Below are 27,158 nucleotides of genomic sequence, written 5' to 3' on the forward strand. Positions count from 1 at the left end.
TGAATTCTTTTGGACTGTGTAAGTTCACACATTAAGTTCGAAGATAATTTAATGAGGGTGAAACAAAGAACCTAGAACAGGAAAAGGAGCAGTAAATATATTCTTGATTCAGAATGCTGGCTCTAGCACAGTTTATCTTTATAACAACAATCAGCTCTTATGATGGCAAATTAGAGGGATAGGAGAATATTGAGGAGGCAGCAAAATAAGCTACAAAAACAGGAATTCATCTTCTTCTTTCGGCTGCTCCTGTTAAGGGTTGCCACAGTGGATCATCTTTTTCCATATATTTCTGTCCTCTGCTTCTTGCTCTGTTACACCCATCACCTGCATGTCCTCTCTCACCACATCCATAAACCTTCTCTTAGCCCTTCCTCTTTTCCTCTTGCCTGGCAGCTCTATCCTTAGCATCCTTCTCCCAATATACTCAGCATCTCTCCTCTGCACATGTCCAAACCAACGCAATCTTGCCTCTCTGACTTTGTCTCCCAACCGTCCAACTTGAACTGACCCTCTAATGTACTTATTTCTAATTCTGTCCATCCTCGTCACACTCAATGCAGATCTTAGCATCTTTAACTCTGCCACCGCCAGTCTCCTGCTTTCTGGTCAGTACCACTATCTCTAACCTATATAACATAGCTGGTCTCACTACTGTCCTGTAGACCTTTCTTTTCACTCTTGCTGAAACTCGTCTGTCACAAATCACTCCTGACTCTCTTCTCTTCTGTCACACTTCCCTCGTACATATTCTGTACAACTCTTACATACTTCTCTGCTACTCCCGACTTCCTCATACAATACCACCGCTCCTCTCGAGGCACCCTGTCATATGCTTTCCCCAGGTCCACAAAGACACAAAGCAATTCCTTCTGGGCTTCTCTATGCTTCTCCATCAACACCCTCAGAGCAAACATTGCATTTGTGGTGCTCTTTCCTGACATGAAACCATACTGCTGCTTACTAATCATCACCTCCTTTCTTAACCTAGCTTCCAGTACTCTTTCCCATAGCTTCATACTGTAGCTCATCAGTTTTATCCCCCTGTAGTTACTACAGCTCTGCACATCCCCCTTATTCTTAAAAATCGGTACCAGTACACTTCTCCACTCCTCAGGCATCCTCTCACTTTCCAAGATTCCATTAAATAATCTGATTAAAAAACTCCACTGCCATCTCTCCTAAACACCTACATGCTTTCACAGGTATATCATCTGGACCAACAGCTTTTCTAGTCTTCATCCTTTTCATAGCTGTCCTTACTTCCTCCTTGCTAATCCATTGCACTTCCTGATTTACTATCTCCACATCATCCAACCTTCTCTCTCTCTAATTCTCTTCTTTCATCAGCCTTTCAAAGTACTCTTTCCATCTTCTCAACACACCATCCTCACTTGTGAGTATGTTTCCATCTTTATCCTTTATCGCCCTAACCTGTCGCACATCTTTCTCAGCTCTGTCCCTCTGTCTAGCCAATCGGTACAGGTCCTTTTTTCCCTCCTTAGTCTCTAACTTCTCATACAACTCATCATACACCTTTTCTTTATCCTTCGCCACCTCTCTCTTCACCTTGCGCCTTATCTCCTCGTACTCTTGTCTACGTTCTGCATCTCTCTGACTATACCACTTCTTCTTTGCCATCCTCTTCCTCTGTATATTAATAATAATAATAATAATGATTCATTACATTTATAAAGCGCTTTTCTCAGTATATTCTCCTGTACTTCCCCATTCCACCACCAGGTTTCCTTTTCCTCCTTCCTCTGACCAGATGTCACACCAAGCACCCTTCTTGCTGTCACTCTTACTACTTCTGCTGCAGTTGCCCAGCTATCTGGTAACTCTTCACTGCCACCCACTGCCTGTCTCACCTCCTCCCTAAACTCAACCTTGCAGTCTTCCTTTTTCAACTTCCACCATTTGATCCTTGGCTCTGCCCTCCCTCTCCTCCTCTTCATCTTGATCTCCAACGTCATCCTACAGACCACCGTCCTATGCTGCCTAACTACACTTTCTCCTGCCACCACTTTGCAGTCTTTAATCTCCTTCAGATTGACTCTTCTGCATAGGATGTAATCTACCTGTGTGCATCTTTCTCCACTCTTGTACGTCACCTTATGTTCTTCCCACTTCTTAAAATACATATTCACCACAGCCATACCCATCCTTTTTACAAAATCCACTATCCTTTGACCTTCTTCATTCCTCTCTTTGACACCATACCTACCCATCACCTACTCATCTCCTCTATTCCCTTCACCAACATGTCCATTGAAATCCACTCCAATCACCACTTTCTATCCCTTGGGTACACTGTAAACCACCTCATCCAACTCACTCCAGAAATCTTCTTTCTCATCTATTGAACACCCAACTTGCGTGGCATATGCACCGACAACATTCATCATCACACCTTCAGTTTCAAGCTTCATAATCATTACCCTGTCTGACACTCTTTTTAACCTCCAAAACACTCTTGATATACTGCTCCTTTAGAATAATCCCTACCCTATTTCTCCTTCCATCCAAAAATTTGTATTGTTGTCCGCATATTGACCTGGTAAAATTTTACACCAGATGCCCTTCCTGACGTACTCCTCCCTATTTATCCAGGCTTGGGACCGGCACGAAGAAACACACTGGTTTGTGCATCCCCTGTGGCTGGGTTAGAATAAAAAAGAAAAACAAGAATATTTTTCAAAAATTATCAAACACTTGGAACACGTGTAACATTAGTTACAAATATAAGATGTGTTATGCTGACCTTTGGGCAGCAATTCTGGGACAGGTTTAGTGTATACTCTTGTTCTTGGCAAGAAGCAGAAGCAAATAAAGAAAGAATTGCTAAGGGAATTAGGCCTCTTTATTCATGAGCCCAGATTGCTATGTGGGGACTTAATAAAACTTTTCAAAGTTACCAATTATGTTGATCCAGCAGAATTTATTCAGTTAAATTATGATCACCAGTTCTTAGGGACACTATTTGGAATGAATGTGAAGTGAGTTTATCAGAAACCTATCTGTTAGCTAACTGAGCATTAATGACTTAAGTGGACTATTCTCTTAGTAAATTTTATAATGGTCTTATTATCCTAAACAAAAACAAAACAACATATTAAAGAAGAAAAAAAAGAACATCATCAACACAGCTCTCAAATACTGTACGATCCTCACTGCAGAGCACAGCCAGCTCTTGTGTTTTTGCTGCTCTTGCCCAAACTGTAACAGGTGCCCCAATCCCAAGACAACCAAACATATGCCCCTTTTATGAAACTCTTATGTCACAGAAAGTAGAATAATTGCTGTTATACCCTGTGATATTGAATTACCTATATAACATTATGCTTCTAATGTGGTAATTTAAATGGATAATGAAATTATTTACCGTATACTATATATTCACATTCATACATGCATTTTTTTGTGGATTATTAATATTGATGGGATTAATGAAATTCACAATTCTTGATTTAGCAATTTGGTTTGGCATTTTAGAAGTGAACATATTTTATTTACAAAATGTATGAACACAAACATAGTAATATATAAATAAAAAATTAGGGAGTGGTCTCCCCTAGACTTTCTTGTATACTCAGATAGGGGAATAGATGTCTGAGGAGTAAACTTCAAGACAATGATTATATTTTTATATTATGTACATAAAAGAACCATCAACAACAAATCAAATCAAAATAATAATATATTGAACAATTATTTTAAAAGTAAATTTGAATAAATCCGACTCTGCAGCTGCATGAATAAAAAAGTACCACTTCTAGTTAGCAGAAATAGCTCAAAAGTTGATAGAAATCTACATTTTATACCCAATACTTCTATGCAAAATTTGGTTGACCTAAGTGAAAGTGTACTCAAGTTATTGTGTTTACATACACACACACACACACAGACATAATTCCAAAAAAGATATTTTCGGACTCAGGGAAGTCTAAAATGTTGAGATTGATCAAAACCTCAAGGTCGAATTTTTGGATGATTACAATACTTTCCCTATACTTTGTATACGAGAAAGTAAAAAAAAAAAACCATAATAATGCTAACCACTTCAGTGATTCGGAAGAGATCACTTACAGTATTTTTGTTCCTCATTTGGCATGGTTAAATATTGGCATAATTCATGATTGGGGCATAAATGACCCTTTTAAATCACTTGTAATGAAAATCCTTGCAAAATAAAGGAAAAAATTGAAATAGAAATGTACAGGTGAGTTAAAAACTTGAGTGTAAGGTCCACAGCAACAGAGTAAAATAAATTTGAGTGCAGATTTACACAACAGAGTATACACATAATAAATGCATTTAAATATCAATTCAACAGTCACACATTGTACAAAATAAACTAATCACATAAGTAAACACAGATATAATGACAATTCATACACTATACAATGCATACTAATGACACAAAATAGTTGTAGTGTAAAGGAATGTGGGGATGAAGGGAAAGTAGCATGAATGTGAGGCAGAGCTTAGGGTTAGGGTTACTACCAGACACTTGGCAGACTTCAGCATCTTAGCAGCTTGGTGGAAGAAGCTATTTCAGGGTCCACTGATCCATAAACTGATGCTATGGTATTGCCTGCCAGCAAGGTAATAATCTGAAGAGTACATGACTGGGGTCATTGATGGCATTTAGAAATCATATTACTTTTGTCATTTGTAAACAAACTCAATCAAAACCACACCATCTTGCATCCTTTATGGAACAGTTTGCGCTAAACTCAAAAGAGGCCCATTCTGACATTGTAGTGATAGTGAGGAAAAACAGCACACAAAAATGCTGACAGCTTTTTCTCCTTTAGGATTCATGTGGCCAAAATGGCAAGTACACAAGACCACTTTCAAAAGCAATGGCATAGGCTTTTACACAGTTATAAAGTCATGCAGCAAAACCCAGATGCTGTTATTATAATTTTGGGCAACAGGGAAAAGATGGTATGTGGAAAATTGACTTCAGGGTACTTGGCAGATCACAGTAACAATTAAGTGTGAAGTATTCATTTCTGAAATTTGTCAGTTCAGAGTTCCAGGACACTGTACTGATTCCTGCTGAGAGCTTTCAGAAGCAAAAAATTAAGTAGCGACATTTTCTCAGAAGAAAATGCATCTGGAAATATTTCAGATAATGGATGTTTCCAGTGGCTGAATATAGGCTTGTCTACAGGCATAAAACTTTCATCTTGAGTATATTCTGTATGGTTTTTGTGTGTTGGCTGCTCTAACACTGCAGTTTCCCCTTGCAATCAATAAAGTATCTGCCTCTATATCTATTTTACATGGCATCTTCATTATCTATATATCTATCTATCTATCTATCTATCTATCTATCTATCTATCTATCTATCTATCTATCTATCTATCTATCTATCTATCTATCTATCTATCTATCTAGGATAAAACAACATTGTCAAACCTAACTAAGAAGCTAAAAATGTATGGACAAAAGAATGAAGATCTTTAATGTTCAAATTTCACTATTACAAGGTTTCCTTTCTATCTTTTAAGTACAGTATTTCATGATTATTTGATACACAAAGTGTTCTTTGGATATCTTCTCAGAATGTCCCATATCTAATATTTCATATTTAATATCAAATGCTAACAAGGTTGAAAAAAAACTTTTTATGTAATTTTTGTTTTACTGCATAACGGTGCACAGTTAGTGCTACTGCATCATAACAGGTACTCCAGGTGTTTCTTTCACATCCCAAAATATGCCAAAATAACGAAGGCAAATTGACACAGGATGAGTGCACCCTGTGATAGCTTGACATCTCATCCATGGCTGGTTACCTTGTGGTCAATAATTTTAAGGTACACACACCAGCTCTTTGCAAACCAAAAATGAGTTTAAACGGGTTCAAAAGATGGATAGATGGATTTAATATTTGAGGTAGTATCACACTTACCTCATTATCATTACATTTATTAATTGCTTTTACTTCAAGAGTAAACTCAAACATAAGTTACTTTGGAAACAGCAAAACTTCAAAAATCTGAAAAACAGATGTATCATATTCAAATCAATTGTTAATTAGTCAATAAGTGATTGTGAACACAACATCTAGACTGATCTTTTTGAATTTTTCCTTTTTACAGCTTTGGTTGCACCTAGAGACCTTACCTTTTCTGAAATCACATCCAGAAGTTTCCGTGCCAGCTGGTCATCTGACTCTGACAGAGTAGAATCTTTCCTTTTAAAATATAAGCCAACATTAGGTGGAGATACCATCACAGTGTCTGTTCCAGGTGACACCACCTCAACAGTTTTGATGAATCTACAACCCCTAACGAAATACTCAGTCAGTGTTTTATCTCAGTATGAGAATGGGGAAAGTCTTCCACTTGAAGGAGAGGAGACAACACTGGAAGGTATCATCAGTTACATTATTTTTCTTAAATAAGCACATGTACTAAGATATGAAAATGTCTAACCTGGTGCATCAGTGATAGTGCCTTGATTACGATTCTTATCTTTGGCCTATTTCTTCATGGGTGTTTATGTCCTCCTGGTTATCTCAAAGAGTTTGTTCCGAAGAAATATACATTGGTGTATTATATGGTTATTATTTAAAAATGTATCTTAATATTTTTGTAACTTATTTTCTTGTAATTTTAATATATCTGAAGAAATTAACATTGCATACAAGCAACTGGAACTTATACAACATATGACTTCATAAAACTAGGAAAACAATAATGAAAAGAAAAAATACATATATATGCAGTATATATATGTGTGCGTGTGTGCATCAGAAAGTTATAAAAGGAAAGCAGCAGAACAGAATTTAACCCCCACCCAAGATATATTTGTAACTTCTAAAAATAAAAATATTTTTACGTAAAATGCATTATTTCCACCACTCCATTTAGTGTTTAATAACCGTTTCATTATAGACATGGACAAATTAATAGAGAAGATAGCAACAGAGTTAAACAACTAGCAGTGAAACTTGCCATTAGCAGAACTACTATTATAATTGTTAAATAGAAAACAGAAAAAGATGAATGGTTCAAGTTAAGTTAAATGGTTTGAGTTTTATTTCTGTGAGCTAAAAATACACTGTCCATGTAAGTGGAAAACTTAATTAACCTGCAGGAAAATTGGACACATATGGCTTGATCAAGAGTGTCGTTCTAAATACAGTGCACCAAATCATTTTTGCTCGTCCAGAGATCAGGAGTGGCTGTATAAATGTATAAGAAAGCTGGAATTTGTCAACACTGGCATAATGAAGGTGTGGCTAAACAGCTTGCTCTAATCTAATTCTACCGCTTCATAAAGAACAGCTGCACAGCACTTTCTGATTAGTTTAGAGTTCAACAAAATGTCTGTTCCTAATTTAGGAAGCATATACATTGTGCAGTATGTTCAGTTTACAACAGCATACCTTCTGTTTGGCTCTTGGATGAAGGATTCTCTTTATGAAGAACAATGATGTCAGCCACAGATTTTGGCTGTAATTTGGCCATCAAAAATGTACCGCAATTATGTTTTTTTAATGCATGTGGTGTGCGGCTTTTGGCTTACTTTCTGGTATACACATGATTACAAGGAAAAACAAAGTTCAAATGGTACACCTGACCTGTGAGGACAAGTTTGTCAGCCTTGCAGCTCTGTATTTGAGAGATCAGATGACAAGCATATTGACAAATATTAAAAACGTTTCTCCTTCTCAGGGGAATGACTAATTGTTGAGGATCATAAACAAATAAAACCTGCACAATAAGCTATCAAAGTTGCTGTAAATGCCACATGATGGCCAGACATGAGCTATATTTAAATCTTTGTTTTGAATGTTAATTAGCACATGCAAGTAGGAATTTCTCCATACTCTGTACACAAGACAATAATGATCCTATCTATATTATTTACATATATAAATACTACTAACCCAAAATGAGATTTATGTGGGCAAAAATAGATTTATTGTTCAAAAAAGTATATAAGATAGGAATATAGAAAAGGAGGAGAATACAAATAAATAAAGTAGTTACCACAAGTAAGCCTTCCTTAATTATGTGAATCAGCCTTTCTATCAGGCGCAATACAGTAGCTGGTCCACTTTGCAGCCTCTCTACTTACTCCAGTTCTGCCTCTCTGTCATTTTCAATACCTATTTCTTCTTAATTTCTGACTTTTTTTCATCCAGTTAGTCAAGGTTCCTAAAAATAACTTGGAGCTTATTAAGGGTTTGTCTGAAAGGGATGTTTAAATCCCGACCATGAACATTGTCTGTGGATATGATGGTTATTGTTTCTGGGGCAAGGAATGATCTCCAGAAATGCTGGGACAATTCTTCTAGAGCTCTACTTAGTGTCCACAGGTGTCCCTGGGGTAGTAGTAGGCCCTAACACAGGGGTAGGCAACGTCGGTCCTGGTGAGCCGCAGTATGTGCAGGTTTTTGTTCCAACCCAGTTCCTTAACGAGAACTCAATTATTGCTGATGAAGCACATATTGCTTAAGTGACATTTTGATGCTTCATTTTAGTGGTCTCGCTTGTTAAGGTTCTCCAACCTTAATTGCTTATTTCAATCTTAAACTGCTGCATTCAGTGTTTTAATTGCTCCTTATTAGCAATAAGATGTAAAAGACAAAGCAGCCAGCAGTTCTCCAGCTAGCTTTTTTCCAATTACATCTGTGTGTGTTCATCATGCACTGTTTGATTTAATAAAACACTTAATAGAAAAATGTGACAGACTGAAAATGATCTGTTTTAGGCTTCATATCATTTGGATGATATCCTTGGAAAGGAAAAAAATCTACGATATAAGAGCCTTACATTGCACAGACTAACAAGCCATAAAATTAAATAAGGTCTGAGATTGGCAATGACTGGTTTCTAATTAAGCAATTGGGTTGGAATGAAAACCTGTAGCCACTGCGGCTCACCAGGACCGACGTTGCCTACCCCTGCCCTAACACCTTGTTGCCATTCTAATGACTAAAGTGTGTAATGACATGGCATCCATATTACTTAAGAACAACTTGTATGCTCATTCATTTTGTCACACCTTTTTCCAAGGAAAGACCCATTGTTGTTCCTGACAAAAAAATGTATCTACACTTTGTCTATTTATTCCAATTGGTCCAGACTCTAATTCTAGTTTTGCCCATAAAGTCTCCTTATATTACTTTAGTATTAGTACTGGCCTTTTCAACTCAGTTTTCTAAGAAGACCTTTCTATCTATCTATCTATCTATCTATCTATCTATCTATCTATCTATCTATCTATCTCTCTATCTACGGTACCTCCTATAGGATCCTCTGACCTAAAATTAAACAGCTGAATAGGTCAAAATAATGATTTTATTTATAACATAACATTAATACATATACAAGGAAAAAAAGATGCTGCACAATAAATACAATAATTTGTGCTGCCAATACCATATGTTTGCTGACCACACTGACAGATATTCCTGCTTGTTTTACTGCATGGCTCAGCTTCTTATGTGCCTCAAAATAATGGTCAACACTTCAAGGTTTTGCTGTCCCAATCCTACATGCACTAAATCCTTGCCAGTGATTCATATCCTTACCTCACCTACTTACAGATTGAAATCTGGTAGAGAGCCACAATGTATTCTCAGGCCTAGGGTTATAACTTATATGATTCCAGAGCAACAATGAATCAAGAACACATCTGGGTCTAACTGACTGCAGCTAACTATGGTATTCTTAGTTCTACACCTCTGAACTTTGTGTTTGAACTACTCCTGACCCCTTATTACAAAGCAGAGTCCAATTGTTTCCCATAGTTACACTCCTAGGTGATATTTCATGACTTTTGAGGATAGTGTTGTCACCAATACATACTGTATATATAAAATTGGTTTACTACCTATAATTTACCCACACTGGCTTTGGGATGAATTGCTAAATTGCTGGGAGTTTAGGTGATAATAGTGTAATTTCTCACTTAGACTAGAATATTGGTCCTCAATCAAATGTTTTGTTTTTTCAGTACAAGGCTTTTTGCACAGATTCTTCGAGCATAGTTCTAGCTTGAACTATAAAAAAAATATTCTGGTCAGTGTAATGATTCATTCTGTAAGACCACACCTTTGTCAGTCTCAAAATGGTCTCCAATAATAGTGCAGCAGATGCAAATAATCTGAGAATACATGTCTGCAAAAGATGAAGGTTTAAAATTAAATAACATGGACCCAGTGAATCCTAAAAAATCAAATAATGAAGAAGGCATATTAAGACATGCATATTTTCTAATGGGTGGCACAGTGGGTAGCGCTGCTCCCTCACAGTTGGGAGACCTGGCGGACCCGGGTTCGCTTCCCGGGTCCTCCCTGCATGGAGTTTGCATGTTCTCCCCGTGTCTGTGTGGGTTTCCTCCGGGCGCTCCGGTTTCCTCCCACAATCCAAAGACATGCTGGTTAGGTGGATTGGCGATTCTAAATTGGCCCTAGTGTGTGCTTGGTGTTTGTGTGTGTCCTGCGGTGGGTTGGCACCCTGCCTGGGATTGGTTCCTGCCTTGTGCCCTGTGTTGGCTGGGATTGGCTCTAGCAGACCCCAATGACCCTGTGTTTGGATTCAGCGGGTTAGAAAATGGATGGATGGATGGATATTTTCTAAGTCAAAAGTGAAGCTTCCAAAAAAGCTGCAAAATGAATAAAAAAAAAGACCAAAGGAAAAGGATTCACTCTTTAATGGATTCTTCCATTGCTGGTTAGGACAATTCATTACCTATTTCAAGTAGTCAGACCAGCTGGAGGGATAGCTGCAGTGTTTCCTTTATTTATTATCTTTATTTACTTATATATTTGCAACTGCAGAGTAGAGGGTAGTTAAGAATCCAAGACAAACTCTGAATCTGTACTTGAATTGCCAGTGCTACCCAACGAAGTATGGCTTTTTTATTATTTGGCAAATATTGGATTTGTAAACAAGCAAAAAAGACATATTAATGTTGATTATAGAACCAGAATTAAGACTTTCATTCAAAAAAATAACCTGAAGGGGACACTGCTCCAGCAAAATGATGTTTTAAATGCAAATTGTTTTACAGGACAAATCACTTAGATAATGATACTTTTATAATATCATAGCCTTTTAAAATAAAGTATTCAATGTAATTTGTTCCTTGTTACAACTAAATCTTTTTTAAAATACCAATGGCAGGTACAGTGTGCATTTCTAATTGTTCAACAATGTTTAACAACAATGTTTAATTCTCTGTAATTACTTACTATATTCAATTAAACTATTTATAACTATTTCAATTAAATATTATGTAAATGGTCTAATAATCAGCTTAAACAGAGATTACTATGTAAATAAATTGCAACTGTGGAAAACATAAAATTAAGACTATACAGTATCTTTACACACACAGCACAAAACAAAATGTCGGTAAAGTTTATTTGTGACATACAATGGTTACCCATGGATAGCTATTGTCAATTCACGGAAGTATATTTTTTAACAACAGGTGTTTCTTCTGATTCATTCAAGTCAGCTGCAGTTTACAGCCAAAATTAATCAGTAAGACACTTAACAGTTATCTGTTTGTTTGTCAGAACAAGGGTCTCCTCGAAATGTAAGAGTGTCCGATGAAACTGAAAACAGTTTTCGAGTGACATGGGGAGCGGCTCCTGGGAATGTACAACGATACCGACTTTCATATGTTCCCATTGGAGGAGGAGAGACAAAATATGCAGCCACCGTTGGGGCCGAGACATCAATTGTTTTGAAAGATTTACTCCCGCTGACTACATATCAGGTTTCAGTTGCTGCAGAATATGCTTCTGGAATTGGAAGAGAAATGGGAACAACTGGGACAACTAAAGAAGGTAAAACTCAATGGTTCTGTTATTTAATTTGCTTTAAATAATGGCAATTGTGTTTACTTAACCTTCATTTAAAATCACAGCTCTTTGTAAAACTCTTAAAATACTTTTTGAATAAATTACTTCTAATGACATTCTCTAAAACTTAAGGGATAACATATGGAAGTACAGTATGTTAACTGTGTAATGTTCCAAAAGTAAACTGTGGGAGGTGAAATCCAGTTAAGATTTGAATATATTTAGCTCATTTCTTTCTTTTTAGTCTTCTGTTTAGTTTACTAGTTTCATTTTAATCACAGGCACAAAGTGAGTGGTGCTACTTTACTGCCCCTGGTTAGACTTCTGGCTTAGTCAATATCTGGTTGAAGTTTTCATGTTCTATCCATTTCTGCATGGGCATTTTATCCATTTCTCCAATGGTTTTCCTCAAACATCCCAAAGATGTCTGTGTCTATGAATTGGACTGGTTTGAGTGAGTGTGTTTGTCTTCTAGAGGAATGATGCCTTGTCCAAAGTTGTTTCCTGCCTGGCAACCAGTACTGCATGGACAGGCTCTGGCCCCTTGTCCTCCTAGGGATGGGTTGAGCACGTTTGAAAATCAATGGATGAATTCATACTTACAGTTATTGAAAAAAAAAAAGAATGCACCTTCTAGTTAAAACAGAATCTGCATTCTACCTAGCCTTGTACTTGAAAACTATAGTTACGATAAAAATCGTAAAAGTCGCTGTATTATTGATTTGTGTAGATTATTATTTTTGAGCAAAATATTAAATATAGATAAATTGATGCATAGAATTAACAAAGCAAATCTCCCAACCCCTGACTCATTGAGAGTTCCCGTGCAAGAATCTTTCTAGTTTTTTAAACCTACAAGTTAGAATTTATGCAAGTACAAATTTAAGTAATTGTCTGTGGGTGGGACCTTGCTTACTGTTGTCTCCTCATTACTTTCATACCTTGGGCTGATTAGAAATCAGTATCTATATGATACAAGTTAGTATCTACATTATGTGAAGAATGCTTCTTTTTCTTGTGCTTGCAGGGGTATTATCTGTGAACTTCATTTAACTTCCATCTACCTAAGAGATGCAGGTTATAGTTAATTAGTGAAATTTCAAAATGATTATCATCCTGTCCAGGAATGATTCTATTCTTGCACCTGGTGCTACCAGACACCTGTACCTCACAGTAGTAGTGTTGCTGCACATGTTGATTAGCACATACAATTAAAAATTTCACTGTACAATGTACAGGTGACAATACTGACCCTATCTCCTACTTGCATGTTCAACCAATATGCAACATGTTACTACTCTTTGGCAGCATGATAATCAAAATATAAAAGCAGGGTTCATAATAATAGATGTATGAATGAAAAGTTGGTAACCATAATTCACAAAAAATCAAAATACCTTTTTATGAGAAGTTAAAAACCTAATTTGTAAAGCTCAGTAGTGAGAAGTCAAGAAAAATGACACCTTTTATTGGCTAACTAAAAAGATTACAGTATGCAAGCTTTCGAGGCAAGTCAGGCCCCTTCTTCAGGCAAGATGTAATGCCTGGATTACATCTTGCCTGAAGAAGGGGCCTGAGTTGCCTCAAAAACTTGCATACTGTAATGTTTTTAGTTAGCCAATAAAAGGTGTCATTTTGCTTGACTTCTCACTACATTCATAATGGCTAGCATGGTACGACACCCTAGTACTAAAGCTCAGTAGTGAATTGAACTTCTTAATAATATTTAAAATGTTGTCTTAATAAGGAGTATTTTTTTCCTTTTGTGTACAGCTAAAGGGTCACCAAGAGACCTAAGAGTATCTGACTTCACTACCTCTAGCATGAGACTAGCATGGGCTGCAGCTCCAGGGCGAGTGTTGCAGTATAGGATTGTGTACAAGCCCAGCGCAGGAGGAGAGAGCAAGGAGATAACAGTAAAGGGAGATGCTACAACAGCACTCTTGAAAAATTTGCAGTCTGACACTGAATACGACTTGTCTGTGAGTGCCCGGTACTCATCAGGATTTGGAGAGCCACTCATTGGAGAGGGAAAAACTTTAGAAGGTAAAATCTATTAATTTGGTGATTTGATCCATAATAGTTCCATAAACATTTGAGTGTTTGATGTATGAAATGTCAGTTTCAGATACAATGATATATAGCACTTTATTTGGGTAATTTAGGGGAAAGGACACATTTTCATTTTTACTGAAACTCAAGAAATATTATAGCAAACAATAAAGATACTGTATATATAGCAAAAAGAAGAAAAACATTCTGACTTGGCTAATGATAAAAGAGAAGTCACAGTGAGGCATTGCCATAGGTATGTAGGAGCCCCAGTTTGGTTTATTGACACACTTCTGTTGAATTATTAATTGGCTGATAGTACTTAATGATAGTGTATCAGAGAGAGGGTGTGCAGCATTGCTCATAATGGCCATAAGCTTTGGTTTCATTCTCTCCTTCACTACTGCCTCCAGTGGGCCAAGAGTGCATCACATACAGTAACTAAGCTCACCTACTTACTTAGCTTGTTGATTTGGTGGGCCTCTATTGAAGTAATGTTACCAGCCCAGCAGACCACAACATAGAAAATCTCACTGGCTATCACGGAGTTATAGAACATGTAACAGATGTCACTACCCACATTAAACAAATGCAGTTTCCTAAGGAAAAAAAGAGTCTGTGAAGCCCATTTTTATATAGTTCATCTGTGTTACTAGAGCAGTCCAGTTAATCATTGATGTGGATCCCCAGGAACTTGAAACATTATACCACTGTCACATCCACTGCCTGGAAAGAGACTAAGCATAGCGTCTTTTGGTACAACAAAAAATAGTCAATTCCTTGTTTTTTCTGATCTGGAGTAGTAGTCAGTCTTTTTGTACCAAAAAACACAGTACTCCACCAGACTCTTACAGTATGTCTTTCTTACCCCACTTGTCAATACTCATTGTTAGTGCAGAATCTTCAAATGAAATATCATAACTGACGCGATGTGGTGTTGTATTTACTGTCTGAGATGTATAGGGTGACAAGAACAGGTGACAGGAGTCTTCCTTGAGGTGATTCAGTGTTGCTCACTTCTATAGTACATCAGAGATAAAGTCATTCTGGCTCGCCAAATTTGGTCTGTCAGACAGATGGTCCATTATCCAGGACAGTATAAGCTCATCCACCTGCATATACCTGAGCTTAATCCTTATCAGAGATTGCTGGGTGATACTGAAAGCACAACCTCACAGTGCTGCCAACATTGTGCAGATGGGAATAAGCATTGTGGAGCAGGTAGATAACTGCATCTTCCAATCCAATCTTTGTCCAATAGGTAAACTTCAGTGGGTCTTAATGGACACAAGTGTATAGAGTTCAGAACCACCCTCTCAATGGTCTTCATGAGGTGAGACATAAGGACTACTGGTGTGTAGTCATTTGGTAAAGTGGTAGCCCCTTTCTTTAGGATGGCATTATGCAGGCTGCTTTTCTGCAGCAGTTGTGCTGTCTGAGACCTTAGTGACAAACTAAGCAGGTATCAGAGGATACTGCAAAGTTGGTCAGCACAAGCGTTAATTTGTGAATTTCCCCTTGGGATTAATAAAGTATCTATCTATCTATCTATCTATCTATCTATCTATCTATCTATCTATCTATCTATCTATCTATCTATCTATCTATCTATCTATCTATCTATCTATCTATCTATCTATCTATCTATCTATCTATCTATCTATCTATCTATCTATCTATCTATCTAAACACTTGAGGACTAACTCCATCTAGTCCCTTTGGCTTTACCTATTGGAGAAAATAAACCTCTGAGAGTCCACAATCCTTGCAAAACAAAGTTATTAGACAGACGAAAGGACGTTGCATCTCTCTTGACTACCTCTCACAATTGACTATGCATACATTGCCAACAAACAGAAAAAAACTCAATCATATCTACAAAGAAAACAAGAGGAGAAAAGAGCAATGGTAGACTCAAGAAACAACCTAAAATGGATAGTCTGATCCAGTCAAACAGAGGTGAGACTCCTAGAACTTTTGAGCCAATATGCATGTCTATTCTTATCTTTGTTGTACCACAACAGAGTAGGACAAGAAGAAAGATGCTCCATTATTATTGGCTACCAAATTGTGTTGACCTTGTGATACTTTTATGGCACAACAGGGAATCGAAAACTTTACTAGAGAAGTTGTGAAGGAGTCAAGCGATTTATAATCCCCTGCTATTCTTAGTCATGTAAGTCATGTAGTCCTACTGATAGACTGGCACACTGTAATTAGATAGTTCCTGCCTTATGCCCATTATTGAAGGAACAGACTGTGATTCCCTCATGACCCTGAATTGGATTTCAGAATGTTTGAAAATATTATATTATGTTATTTTATGGGAAACCTTTCTATATAATGACATCACTATACCAACACACAAGTAGAAAAATCCATTGAAATTCAGCACGTAATTAGATATCAGATTGCTTCATATACTTTTCTAAATATAAAACAAGCATTCTCTAATGATGTTCTGTAATATTTCATTTATAAGAAGCATAAACAATAGCATTATAGCTTTACTTCAAAGCTTCTGAATTTTAGAAAAATTATTTGAACACATTCTTAAAATATTTATTGTCTAACCCACTGCTGAGAAATAGCTCTTGACCATCTGAATGATCACTCTGTTCCGCAATCTCATTTTTAAAGTCTGCTTCAGTGTTTACAGAGCCCACTTAACTTAAACCTGCATTGTTTTGCACTCTCTAAAATGAAACAATAGTGCTAAAAGTCATTGTTATTGTATGGCAAATTATGACCTTCCAATTTTCAAGTGGAGCATAAATAAATGCAGGAAATGTACCAGGTGCTGTAGCAAGACCGTGACAGCACTAGACATTTATGCCACTCCTACACAGACTGGCGAGTGATAATTGTTGCTGACATTTGTTTACCATTAAGTTTTCAATAAATCACAATAGTTTATACAGTCAAGTGCAGAGAAAAATTTCTCCCACGCAGAGCCGAACAAGGGATATGTGTCTCTGTCGGAAGTTCAGTGTCGTCACTCGCCATTTGTGGTGAACAGTACATTCGCAAAGAAGAATGACCTTGGCATTTCCCAGAGACTTTTTTGACTGTTGTTAGACAATAAGACCTACTGTCTTTATTTAGACTTAATCATGCCATAGACTGTACATAAAGCTCCCAGAATCTTTGACTCAGCTAATGTCAAATGCAAAGAGCCTCCCACACTATAGTCAAGTGTAAGGGATTCATTGAGTAAAATCTTTATTTTTATAATATTGCCAGAACATTTAGTTGAATACAGTCTCATAAGCTTCAAATGCTATGGCCATTCATAAACATTTTTAAGGTTATTGTGAAATTCTTCATCAGAACCTAAACTGTAGTAGGGAAAGATTGGGTTATGGAATCACTTCAGATGCTAATCTCTGTGTTCAGGGTGACATAGTGATTGACTCTTTTGCATTTACAGCTCTGTTTTACATTTCAGCCCGGTCTCAGTCTGTATTGTGTCTCAGCTTCCTCCTTGTGTTTTTATGGGATTTTGTCAGATATTAAATTTCTCCTCCCACATCCCTTGGAAACCTGTATTAGGTTAATGAATGACTCTTATCTCTTTTAGGGATGATGTCGATGTTTGACAAAATTCAGGGGTAGAGGACGGTAATCAGCTGTAAACTATGAAAAAACTCACCTTTACATTTTAGCTCAACTCTCCTTGCTAGAAGGAAAGTTACTGTACATAGCTTTGCTGATTTAACCTCGATTCCCTACGCGTGCAGGAGTAGCGAAGAGCAAACAACCTCTAAAATGGCATCAACATCTGGCAAGAGTCCAAAGCGAATGTGCAAAGCAAAATACTCCGTGAACGTTTTATGTAATTTTGTTGAATAGGACTCTTACTTGTCAGACTCCGAGTTTGATGCAAGTGATCTGGAGGTGGATATCAAAAACGAAAGTGAGGTGCTGGCATCTTCTGATCGGTCACCTACAGCAGCATTCGCCTGGGAGGACCACCACTTATTATGACAAGAGGTACAAACCAGATTGTGTCACATCGAGACCACTACCGTCACCCTGCTTCTGTGATGGCAAACATGCGCCAACAACAGCACATAGCAACAGACGTTTTATGTTGATTTATGTGTGAAACCATTGCTTTGTGTGCTTTACAGAAAACTTAAGTTTTTTGGAAAAATAATTCAGCCCTCAAAGAGTTAATTAACTCTATTTAACATTGTGTAGATGTGAGCATGAATATACCCTGTGATGGAGGGTCCTGCAATTCAAGGTTGATTCCTGCACTGTCTCTTGTGCTGTTGAAGTAGATTCTGGCTTCCTATGACAGTATAATGGTTCAGAAAACATATAGATTGGTGGATAGACAGATCATTAGGGATTCTGATCTGTCTGACGTGACATTTAATTGTAAGTCATTATTAAATATGGATGAATGATGTAGTATTCTCAGACACAATGCATATCTAGATAACCCAGAGTAAAACCAAACAGTTTTTAAATTTTCCTGATATTTTCTTATGAGCATCAGTGAATGGTTCTCGTAAACACAAAGGAAGGAAAATTGAATTAAAATAAGCACTTAGCACTTTTTTCCTGAATATCTGATGAAAATGTTCAATTTCTTCTTGATTTTTTGGTTTATCCACAAGTAGTCTTTCTCAATAATGTATCATCTACTGGCTGCTTTTCATCTTTGGGATGGATGCCTTCTCGAATTTGTTTTCCAAATCCAAGTTCTGTTAATACAGGTTGAGCAGGAGCATTGCAACATTAAAAAGACCAAAAATTGTGACATGACTAGCAGTCATCAAAATGATGTCTAGTTCACCATTTACTGCTTGTATCTACTGGTTCTAGTCTCCACTGCAGTTGTGATAACTATACTTTTCTTGCCACATCCAATCTTAGGCATACAAGGTCCCATTTGCCTGCAGGTATGAAGTCTAAAACTGTTGCACCCCTGACTGGATCAATTAGACACATTCACTGTCCATGACATTCTGACTTATTTCTGTCTTAATGTCTGCTGTCTTCTGGACATCCCAAAATTCCAACCTAAAATATTCAGCGAACTTTTTAAATTTCTGTTTAAGGGGGAAAGCATCAACACTTGAGCTGCTTGTCTCCAGTCCCTGAACAGCATAACCCTTTGAGCTGTCCTACTTGATTTAACCCGTCTGCACATGGCATACTGGTACAAGCAGACTTCAGTATATATAATCTTTAGAATTTACTACCTCCAACTGCCGAAGTACTGAATATCAAACCTTTTCACCTAAGATGATAGCCTGCCTTTCTGTTCTGAGAAGTTTAGACTCATTTGAAGTCCTTAAAACAGTATTCAGTATATCATTGCTAGTCCTCTAGGTTCAGATTCTACCTCAAAATGTCATTTCTGGAACCCCAGGGGCATCTATATGTGTTATATTTAACCAAGTCAGAAGTTTTATTTCCTTTTAGGCATTCTGGTATGCATTGGGGGAGGGAGGGTGTTGTTTGTTATAATATAATGTAATATAATATAATATAATATAATATAATATAATATAATGTATACTTATTTATTAATTTATTTAGCTTTTGTAAAGTGCCAAATTTCTATCTATCTATCTATCTATCTATCTATCTATCTATCTATCTATCTATCTATCTATCTATCTATCTATCTATCTATCTATCTATCTATCTATCTATCTATCCCATTGCAGAGTTTACTCCCCTCACAACAATCTCAATGAACAATCTACTACTCATGGATCAAGAATCCTCTTTTAATAAGTCTGGGGCTGCACTCAGTAATGTATGTACATGTCTGTGTATCTCAAAGGCTGAATGTTTGCAAAGAATTAACTTTTAGTACAGCAAAGAGCTCTCCTTATCATAAACTGAAATCTCTTTCAGTGGCTAAGTATGTGCTCAACTATATGCATATGTGTAATAAAATTAAGGAAATCAGAATCAAGCCAAGCTTGGAATGGTATTTATAAGGAGTATTATGTTTGATAGATTATTTTTGGCTTAGTGCTTGGAAAGACACAGCATTTAAACCAGACACAGCTTGGTAACTAATCCATAAAACTAAACACATGTCTCAATGTGAGAGTTTTTTCTTTCTTATTTATTTTAAGAAATGCATTTTTTGTTATAGCAGCACATATAGAAATACATACATATTTAGAAATGTTCTACAGTCTGCGAAGACTAAAGATGCATTTCTAAATGATCTAAATGACTATTGCAGTTCTGTCAGAGATGCACTTCACTTTATGAGCACTTCCTAATTGGTTACAGATCTAACTTTGATTAAAGCCTTCTATTGAAGTGTAACAAACCCATTTTCTTTATACTCTAAGGCCATGTACTTAGAATCACATTAACTGTTTGGCCTACTTATATACTTGCTTACTGTGGTGAATACAATGTCTGAATTATTCTTGTATATTGCCATCTGGTCATTTTCATAATGAAAGTCTAAGATGTCTTTTATCAGTTCAAGTTTTGGGATCAGATTTATTTGCACCCTGTTAGGGTGTTGTTGCCCACTTAGAGTGCTGTTTCCTTTCTGCCTTGAGTTATTTACCTTATGTTATTATTTGCATTAACCAGGAAGTGTTCTGCAGTTTTTCTGAAGGAGCTATTAATTAATTAATAGTAATGCTGAACGTAAAGTAAGGCCTCACAAACACTAATATTTCTGAAAAACACTGCACATAATCAAGAAAGTAAAAAACTATTATATGTATATTTTGACTTTTAAAAACAAGATAATATATTTTCTGGCAAGTAATGAATGAAATATCTCTATACTACATACACTGATCACCCACAACATTACAACCACTGACAAGTGAAGTAAATAACATTGATTATCTCATTAAAATGGCATTTATCAGGGGATGGGATATATTAGGCAGCAAGTGAAAAGTCAGTTAGAAGTAGGAAAAATGGACAAGCATAAGGATCTCAGTTACTTTGATTAGGAATGGCTAGACAATCAGGCCAGAGCATCCCCAAAATTAAAGGTATTATGGGGTGTTCCCAATATGCAGTGGTTAGTACCTACCAAAAATGGTCTACGGTAGGACAACTGGTGAACCAGTGACAGGGACATGGGCACCCAATGCTCATTGATGTGTGTGGTGAGCAAAGGCTAGCCCATCTGGTCCAAACCCACAGAAGAGCTCCTTTAGCACAAATTGATAAAAAGTAATGTTGGCCATGAGAGAAAGGTGTCAGAACACACCTATGCATCTGCATAGCTGTAAATCAGTCAGAATGCCCATGCTGACCCCTGTCCACTGCTGAAAGTGCCTACAGGGGGCACATGAGCATCAGAACTGGACCATGCAATAATAGAAGAACATAGCTGGGTCTGATGAATCATGTTTTCTTTTAGATCATGTTGACGGGGGGGTGGGTATTCATTGGTTACCTGGGGAAGACAAGGTAATAGGATGCACTATGGGAAACATTGGGTCCAGGTATTCATGTGAATGTTACTTTGACATATATCACCTACTTAAAGATTGTTACAGACAACATACACCCCTCCACGGCAACTGTCTTCAATGATAGCAGTGGCCTCTAACAGCGGGATAATGCACCCTACCCTACCCTTCTACAAAACTTGTTGAGGAATGCTTTGAGGAATATGACAAACAGTTCAAGGTGTTGAATTATCCTCCAAATTCCCCAGATGTCAATCCAATCACACATCAGTAGGATATGCTGGAAAAAGAAGTCTGATTTAAGGAGACCCTACCTTGCAACTTACAGGACTCAAAGAATCTGGTGCTAACATCTTGGTGCTAGATACTACTGGACACTTTCAGTGGTGGTTTTAATGTTGAATGTATATATATTGTAAGACTGCAAAGAAAATGTCAAAAAGAACTGGGGTGCCATAGACTCACTTGTTTATTGGAAAGCTTTATGCTGGTATAGTAATTCATTTCAACACTGGAGTGTCAAATTCCTTTGCTGGTTACCAAATGATGGTGCCTTCTTGCTTTTGTGCTGTTTAAGTAGTGGCTGGACCAGAAAAAGTGGAGAGAAGCCAGGGCTTGAGCAATACTATGGTTGTTCTCGTTGGTCGAGGTCTTTAGGGCTATATAATTGTGTTTAAATATATTATATCAGCACGTTCTTAATCCACTTGTCCAGTTCAGGGATTCTGGGTACAGGTGTTTATCACAATAGCATTCAATATAAAACAGCCTTAGACAGGCACTAGTCTATAGCATGACCCAGTCACACATATATTTACAATTATGCTGGGACAATTTAGACTCGCATATCAACCTAACATATGTTAAATGTCTTTCTAATATGGGAGGAAAAGGAGACTATGAAAGAAGATCCATGCAGACTCCATATAGACTGTGTATAAGCCTGAGATTCAGGTCCAGGAGCTGTGGGACAGCAGTGATAACCATTACATCACTGCATCATCTTTGTCTATATATTATGCCACTGAAAAATATACTGTAGCACTTAAGTTTTTCTTTAAATGTGTATGTTTTGGTGCAGATGGCATCTATTTACTTATAATCTTCTCCAAAAATAAGATATGGATACAGATATGCAGGAACCCTAAGCCAGAAAAGAATGATGAAAGCGTGTTTGTGCCTGTTGAACTCATTAATATGTGCCTTATTCCCAGTGTCACTCAGTGGCGGAAGTTGGAGAATTGGCAGCATAAGTGAGTCTGGATCAAGAGAGTTTGGCACTGAGGCTCTGCACAATTCTTTATGTGTAACAGTTCTCCAGTGATTCATAGCCTAATTAGTTATTCCACATGCCGCAAGCACAAATAGCTGGATTTAGTTTTCTTTCTGGGTACCTTTAAGATGTATAGCATGTGTCCTGAGATTGCAATTACAAAGTAATTTAGCCTCAGGAAAAAGGCCATTATTGAAGAAGAAGTTGTAATATGACGATGGAAAATAACTCTTTCATAGTGCATTTCACTTGGAAGTTTCAAGAAATTAATAAAAGTAACTGCAGTTCATTCACAGCCCATTTCTGCCTTCCACTTGTTCCTGTTGGATGACACATTTTCAATTTTGTGATTATAATAGGCATATAGCATTCATTTATTTTTTTCATTCATTTTCCATTTGAAGGTTGCACATAGTTAAAGACTATCCCAGTAGTGCACATCAAAATGAAGGATGTAATCCTTCATATCAGAGGTTGGAAGCATGTGCTGATAGCTTTTTGCCGCACGCACCACACAATAATTGGGAACCGAGTGCAGTAGGTGACACCTAAGCACCATACTGGAACAGTGTGAGTTTTTTTTACGGCAGCTGGAGTGCCAATCCTACCACCAACCCCCAAGTTTTCCATGTAAGTTGGAGGACCTGCTTGCAGATTAACGTCATACCAAGGACGAAGCAATTCCATGTTCAGGGCCCAACAGAGTAGAGTCACTTCTGACATTTATGGGATTGAACCAGCAACCTTCCAATAGCTGGCGCAAATCCCTAACTTCACAGCTACCATTCGGCCCAGTTCATATCAGGCCAGTTTAAAAATCCAGGTAACCTAGCATGCACATTTTGAGGTGAGGAGGAAACCAGAATACCCAGAAAAAACAAAAGACACAATGAAAATGTGCAAATGAAGAGTATAGGATTTGAACCTAGGACTCAACATCTATAAGGCAACAATTATAACCACTGTGCCATTACACTATTCCAAATGAAAACAAGGATGCATGGGTGTTAATTAGATACAATAAAATAACACAAATACACACACTTAAAAAGCTTAAAATGGTGAATAATGAATGGCAGTCAGATCCATTCAGGAAAAGAAGAAGAGTTCACTATCATATTAAAAGTAGGTAATTAAAATTAGAAAAACTGTAGATAGCTGCCTCGTAAAATTTTGGCTTCTACTGATTTGAGCGAAATAAGCTATAAATACAATTCCTCAGTACTGTTCACTGTGTGTGTATGTGTTGCAGGAACTAGTAAATAGACTATGTCCCAAAGACACTTGGGATTCGTATATCTCAGCACCTTCTCCACACCTCACCTCATATCAGGTCATTTTTTTCCATACTCCTTGCAATCACCACCTCTTCCCTGACCTTTTATATTGTTACTGCAAAGAAAGCTCCAGTAAAACCTCACTGATATGTACATTCTACAGCCATGTAAGCACTATCCTAGGTACTTCAAAGCATAGTTTTTGAATGAATAAATAATACCAAATATACCTGGAAGGCATATGATCTGCAATATAATAACTTAGATATGTATCCCAGAGCCCCACCCTGTACTATATACATGTAAAGCGTAATACCTATGGACTCCATTGTCTTGAGTAAAAGTGCTGAGAGGCAAAAAAGCTGTTTTTGGGTAATATTAATTAAACTGGAATTATTTTCAAATATAAAATAAATATTTTAACTCAATAGCAATTCTAATGCGTTATCATTATTTAATATATTCCTAACTAAATGGAAATACGAATACTATAACAAATACCTAAATAACTTTATAATGAAAATGTCCATTGGTTGACTTCTTGATTACATCTTGCCTGAAGAAGGGGCCTTAGTTGCCTCGAAAGCTTGCATATTGTAATCTTTTTAGTTAGCCCATTAAAGGTGTCATTTTGCTTGACTTCTCACTACATTCATAATAGCTAACACAGTATAACATTCTAGTCCTAATAAAATATTATTATATTTTTTGGGATTGTGAATTCAAGGTGTCAGTTAATTATAGGGTTCATTCACACGCACACAACTACTGCACATGAGACCAATTTAGAATGGCTAAGTAGCCTAACACATTGGGATACTGGGATATGATGAGAAATTAGATTTTCCTTAAGTATGAAGCATTATATGAGAGAGTTTCAGACATTTCAGAGCTATGTTTGGTATTGGCAAAGAAAGCATTTTTAACTAGCTTTGAGCAAATCCCAAAATATACTTTATAAATATTTAAAAGGATAAGGGAATTGGTATAAGGACAATAAGGGCTACTGGTTAGACATTTTGTTTACATTTTCAAGTCAGCAGTCCTGTACCTTTCTTTGGTCAATTAGTGCAGTTGCATTAAAGTTATGTATTGCTCCAACAATGATTATGAATCAGGATTGCAGTATAATCTTAGAAAAGAAAACAGTTGTTTTAGCAGAATCTTTCCTGAATGATGACTCATTACTCTTCTGCTTTGAATGACTGACTAAACCCAATATTGGTACAATTGTAATATGAGCTGAAGGACCACAGTGAAAGCAGAATTACATGAGTACGTATGTGTTGGCAGCCTATCTTGTACTTGGAAATCAAGAAATTTTACTATTCTCCATCTGTAAAGTTTCTCACTTGCTGGCAATTCCACGAGTATTCCATGGAGAATGCTGAACATCTGCATTCTTAACAAATAAGGTTTTAAAAATTATTTATCTTCTGTGATGGAAAACTGTTGAATGACTGAGTCTATGGGAAGCTGGTTATATTTGTAATGGGGAATCTGAACTGATTCATAACCTAAGTAGTCAAAAATATTCAAATTTAGATTTCTTTAATAAGTCTATGACTCGGAAAAGAATTAGAGTACAATACCATTAACAGCTATAAGACAGAGGTGTCACTGAGTTACTTTGTCTACACTTAAAATGAACCAAATATCGTAATTTCTGTTTTTTTTTTAATTTTTCTGTTTTCATGAGAAAGTTAGTATGCTACAGATACATGACTAAAAAATCTGCATGCTAATCAAGTCAGTTTTCCACACTTTGTTTTATAGTAATTTTACAGTAGTGCTCATGTTAAGTATTCACTCTTAACATTATTAACAATATTTTTGGCTTCTAATAAACACCTAAATTATTTATTAAATATGCAATAATTTTAAACGTGCATAAATAATCATGCAAGCTGACATCAACATCGACCTTAATAAAAGGACAAGTGTCTGTGCATCCATCCAGTTGCTATGTCTCTTTTGCATGCCATTTGACATGGGATTTGTAAAAGCAGTGCAATGTCTGTGACGTACCATCTGTTGAAATGAAAAATGCAATGCATTTTATTACAACATGTATTACAAAATACGTTCCAATAGATGGTGCACTGACAAACATTATTGTTGAATATGCTGAGGTCTTTGTTGATTAATTAGATGTCAACCTATCATAAACAAGTAGCAAAACTAGTGTATACATAATTGGTTCTGGTCACTGACTATTTAGTAGTGTCTGTATGTTCACCCCATGTTCTTCAGGTATTATGGTTGACTTCTTGTCAGGTTAGATTGATTGGCAACTTCAAATTTACTCAGCATGGGTAAGGTTTTGTGTAATGAACTAGTTGCTATTATAATGCTTTGTGCCTGATAGTGCTGAGAAAGATTCCTGTTCTTCAACTCCCTTATACTAATTAACAACTTCATTAGAAGTTGGATCTATAGATGATATTTTTTTTTCCTTGATGATTGTCAATTCCTCAACTGTATACAAATTAACACTCCCCTTTCTTCAACAGAACGTGGTTCTCCAAGAGACTTGATCACTAAAGACATTACGAGCACTACTATTGGAGCCTCCTGGAAAGCAGCACCTGGCCGGGTGACTGCTTACAGGGTAGCCTGGAAATCTCTTTTTGATGATGAGGCTGGTGAAAAGCGTATTGCTGGTGATTTGACAGAAACAGTATTAGAGAATCTGACACCAGAAACCAAGTACAAGATCTCTGTTTATGCAGAATACAGCAGCGGAGAAGGAGATCCACTCTTTGGAGAAGACACCACAGAAGGTATTTTCAGATACACTTTCCAAAAGCTATTTAATGATAATATAAAAACAGAAATGGAGACCATCTGAATTTGATACAGTAGAGTACTGCATTAGATCTTTTCTATTTTTGGACAAGATTAATTGTGATTTTTTTTTATTTTGAAATTTGCATGTTGACAATTTCAGGGGCTAAAGTCAACATACTGGATTTGTATACAGTAAGCTTCATTTCTGTTACTGAACCACACCCAACCTAACCTCAAGCCACACAAATTTTTGGCAGCATGCATGTTACCAACCCACCCTCTTCTTATGCTATTTAAAGCTTACCTGCGTGTTCGTACCTGAGAAAAGTACACCGTTTATGAGGGAGTGACAAAATAAAAGACAAATTCACTTCAGTCTCCAACAGACTTTAAAAAAAGGAGTTTTTATTTTGTAAACTATGAAAGCAGTTCAATGAAAAGAGAATAACATTTATAATCTGCATCTGTGGCTAGTAGATCATATATTACTGTC

The 27,158-nt window shown here is 36.7% G+C and overlaps 1 protein-coding gene and 1 long non-coding RNA gene across 5 annotated transcripts in view; one reads left to right on the forward strand and one right to left on the reverse strand.

Annotated features, from left to right (window-relative positions):
- Positions 1 to 27,158, reverse strand: part of LOC127527290 (uncharacterized) — a 349,656-nt gene that overhangs the window by 59,971 nt on the left and 262,527 nt on the right. The window lies entirely within an intron of this gene.
- Positions 1 to 27,158, forward strand: part of col12a1b (collagen, type XII, alpha 1b) — a 167,320-nt gene that overhangs the window by 24,647 nt on the left and 115,515 nt on the right. For 3 of the 4 annotated variants that reach the window (XM_051925538.1, XM_051925539.1, XM_028797515.2), the window contains exons 10-13: positions 6,118 to 6,390; positions 11,559 to 11,831; positions 13,620 to 13,892; positions 26,389 to 26,658. The exons of the other annotated variant lie outside the window; for it this stretch is intronic. In XM_051925538.1, coding sequence (XP_051781498.1) covers positions 6,118 to 6,390; positions 11,559 to 11,831; positions 13,620 to 13,892; positions 26,389 to 26,658 — 1,089 coding nt within the window. The remainder of the gene's footprint in view (positions 1 to 6,117; positions 6,391 to 11,558; positions 11,832 to 13,619; positions 13,893 to 26,388; positions 26,659 to 27,158) is intronic. 4 annotated transcript variants of the gene reach the window in all.

Source organism: Erpetoichthys calabaricus, chromosome 3, assembly GCF_900747795.2.
Source record: "Erpetoichthys calabaricus chromosome 3, fErpCal1.3, whole genome shotgun sequence".
Classification (NCBI taxonomy): Eukaryota; Metazoa; Chordata; class Cladistia; order Polypteriformes; family Polypteridae; genus Erpetoichthys; species Erpetoichthys calabaricus.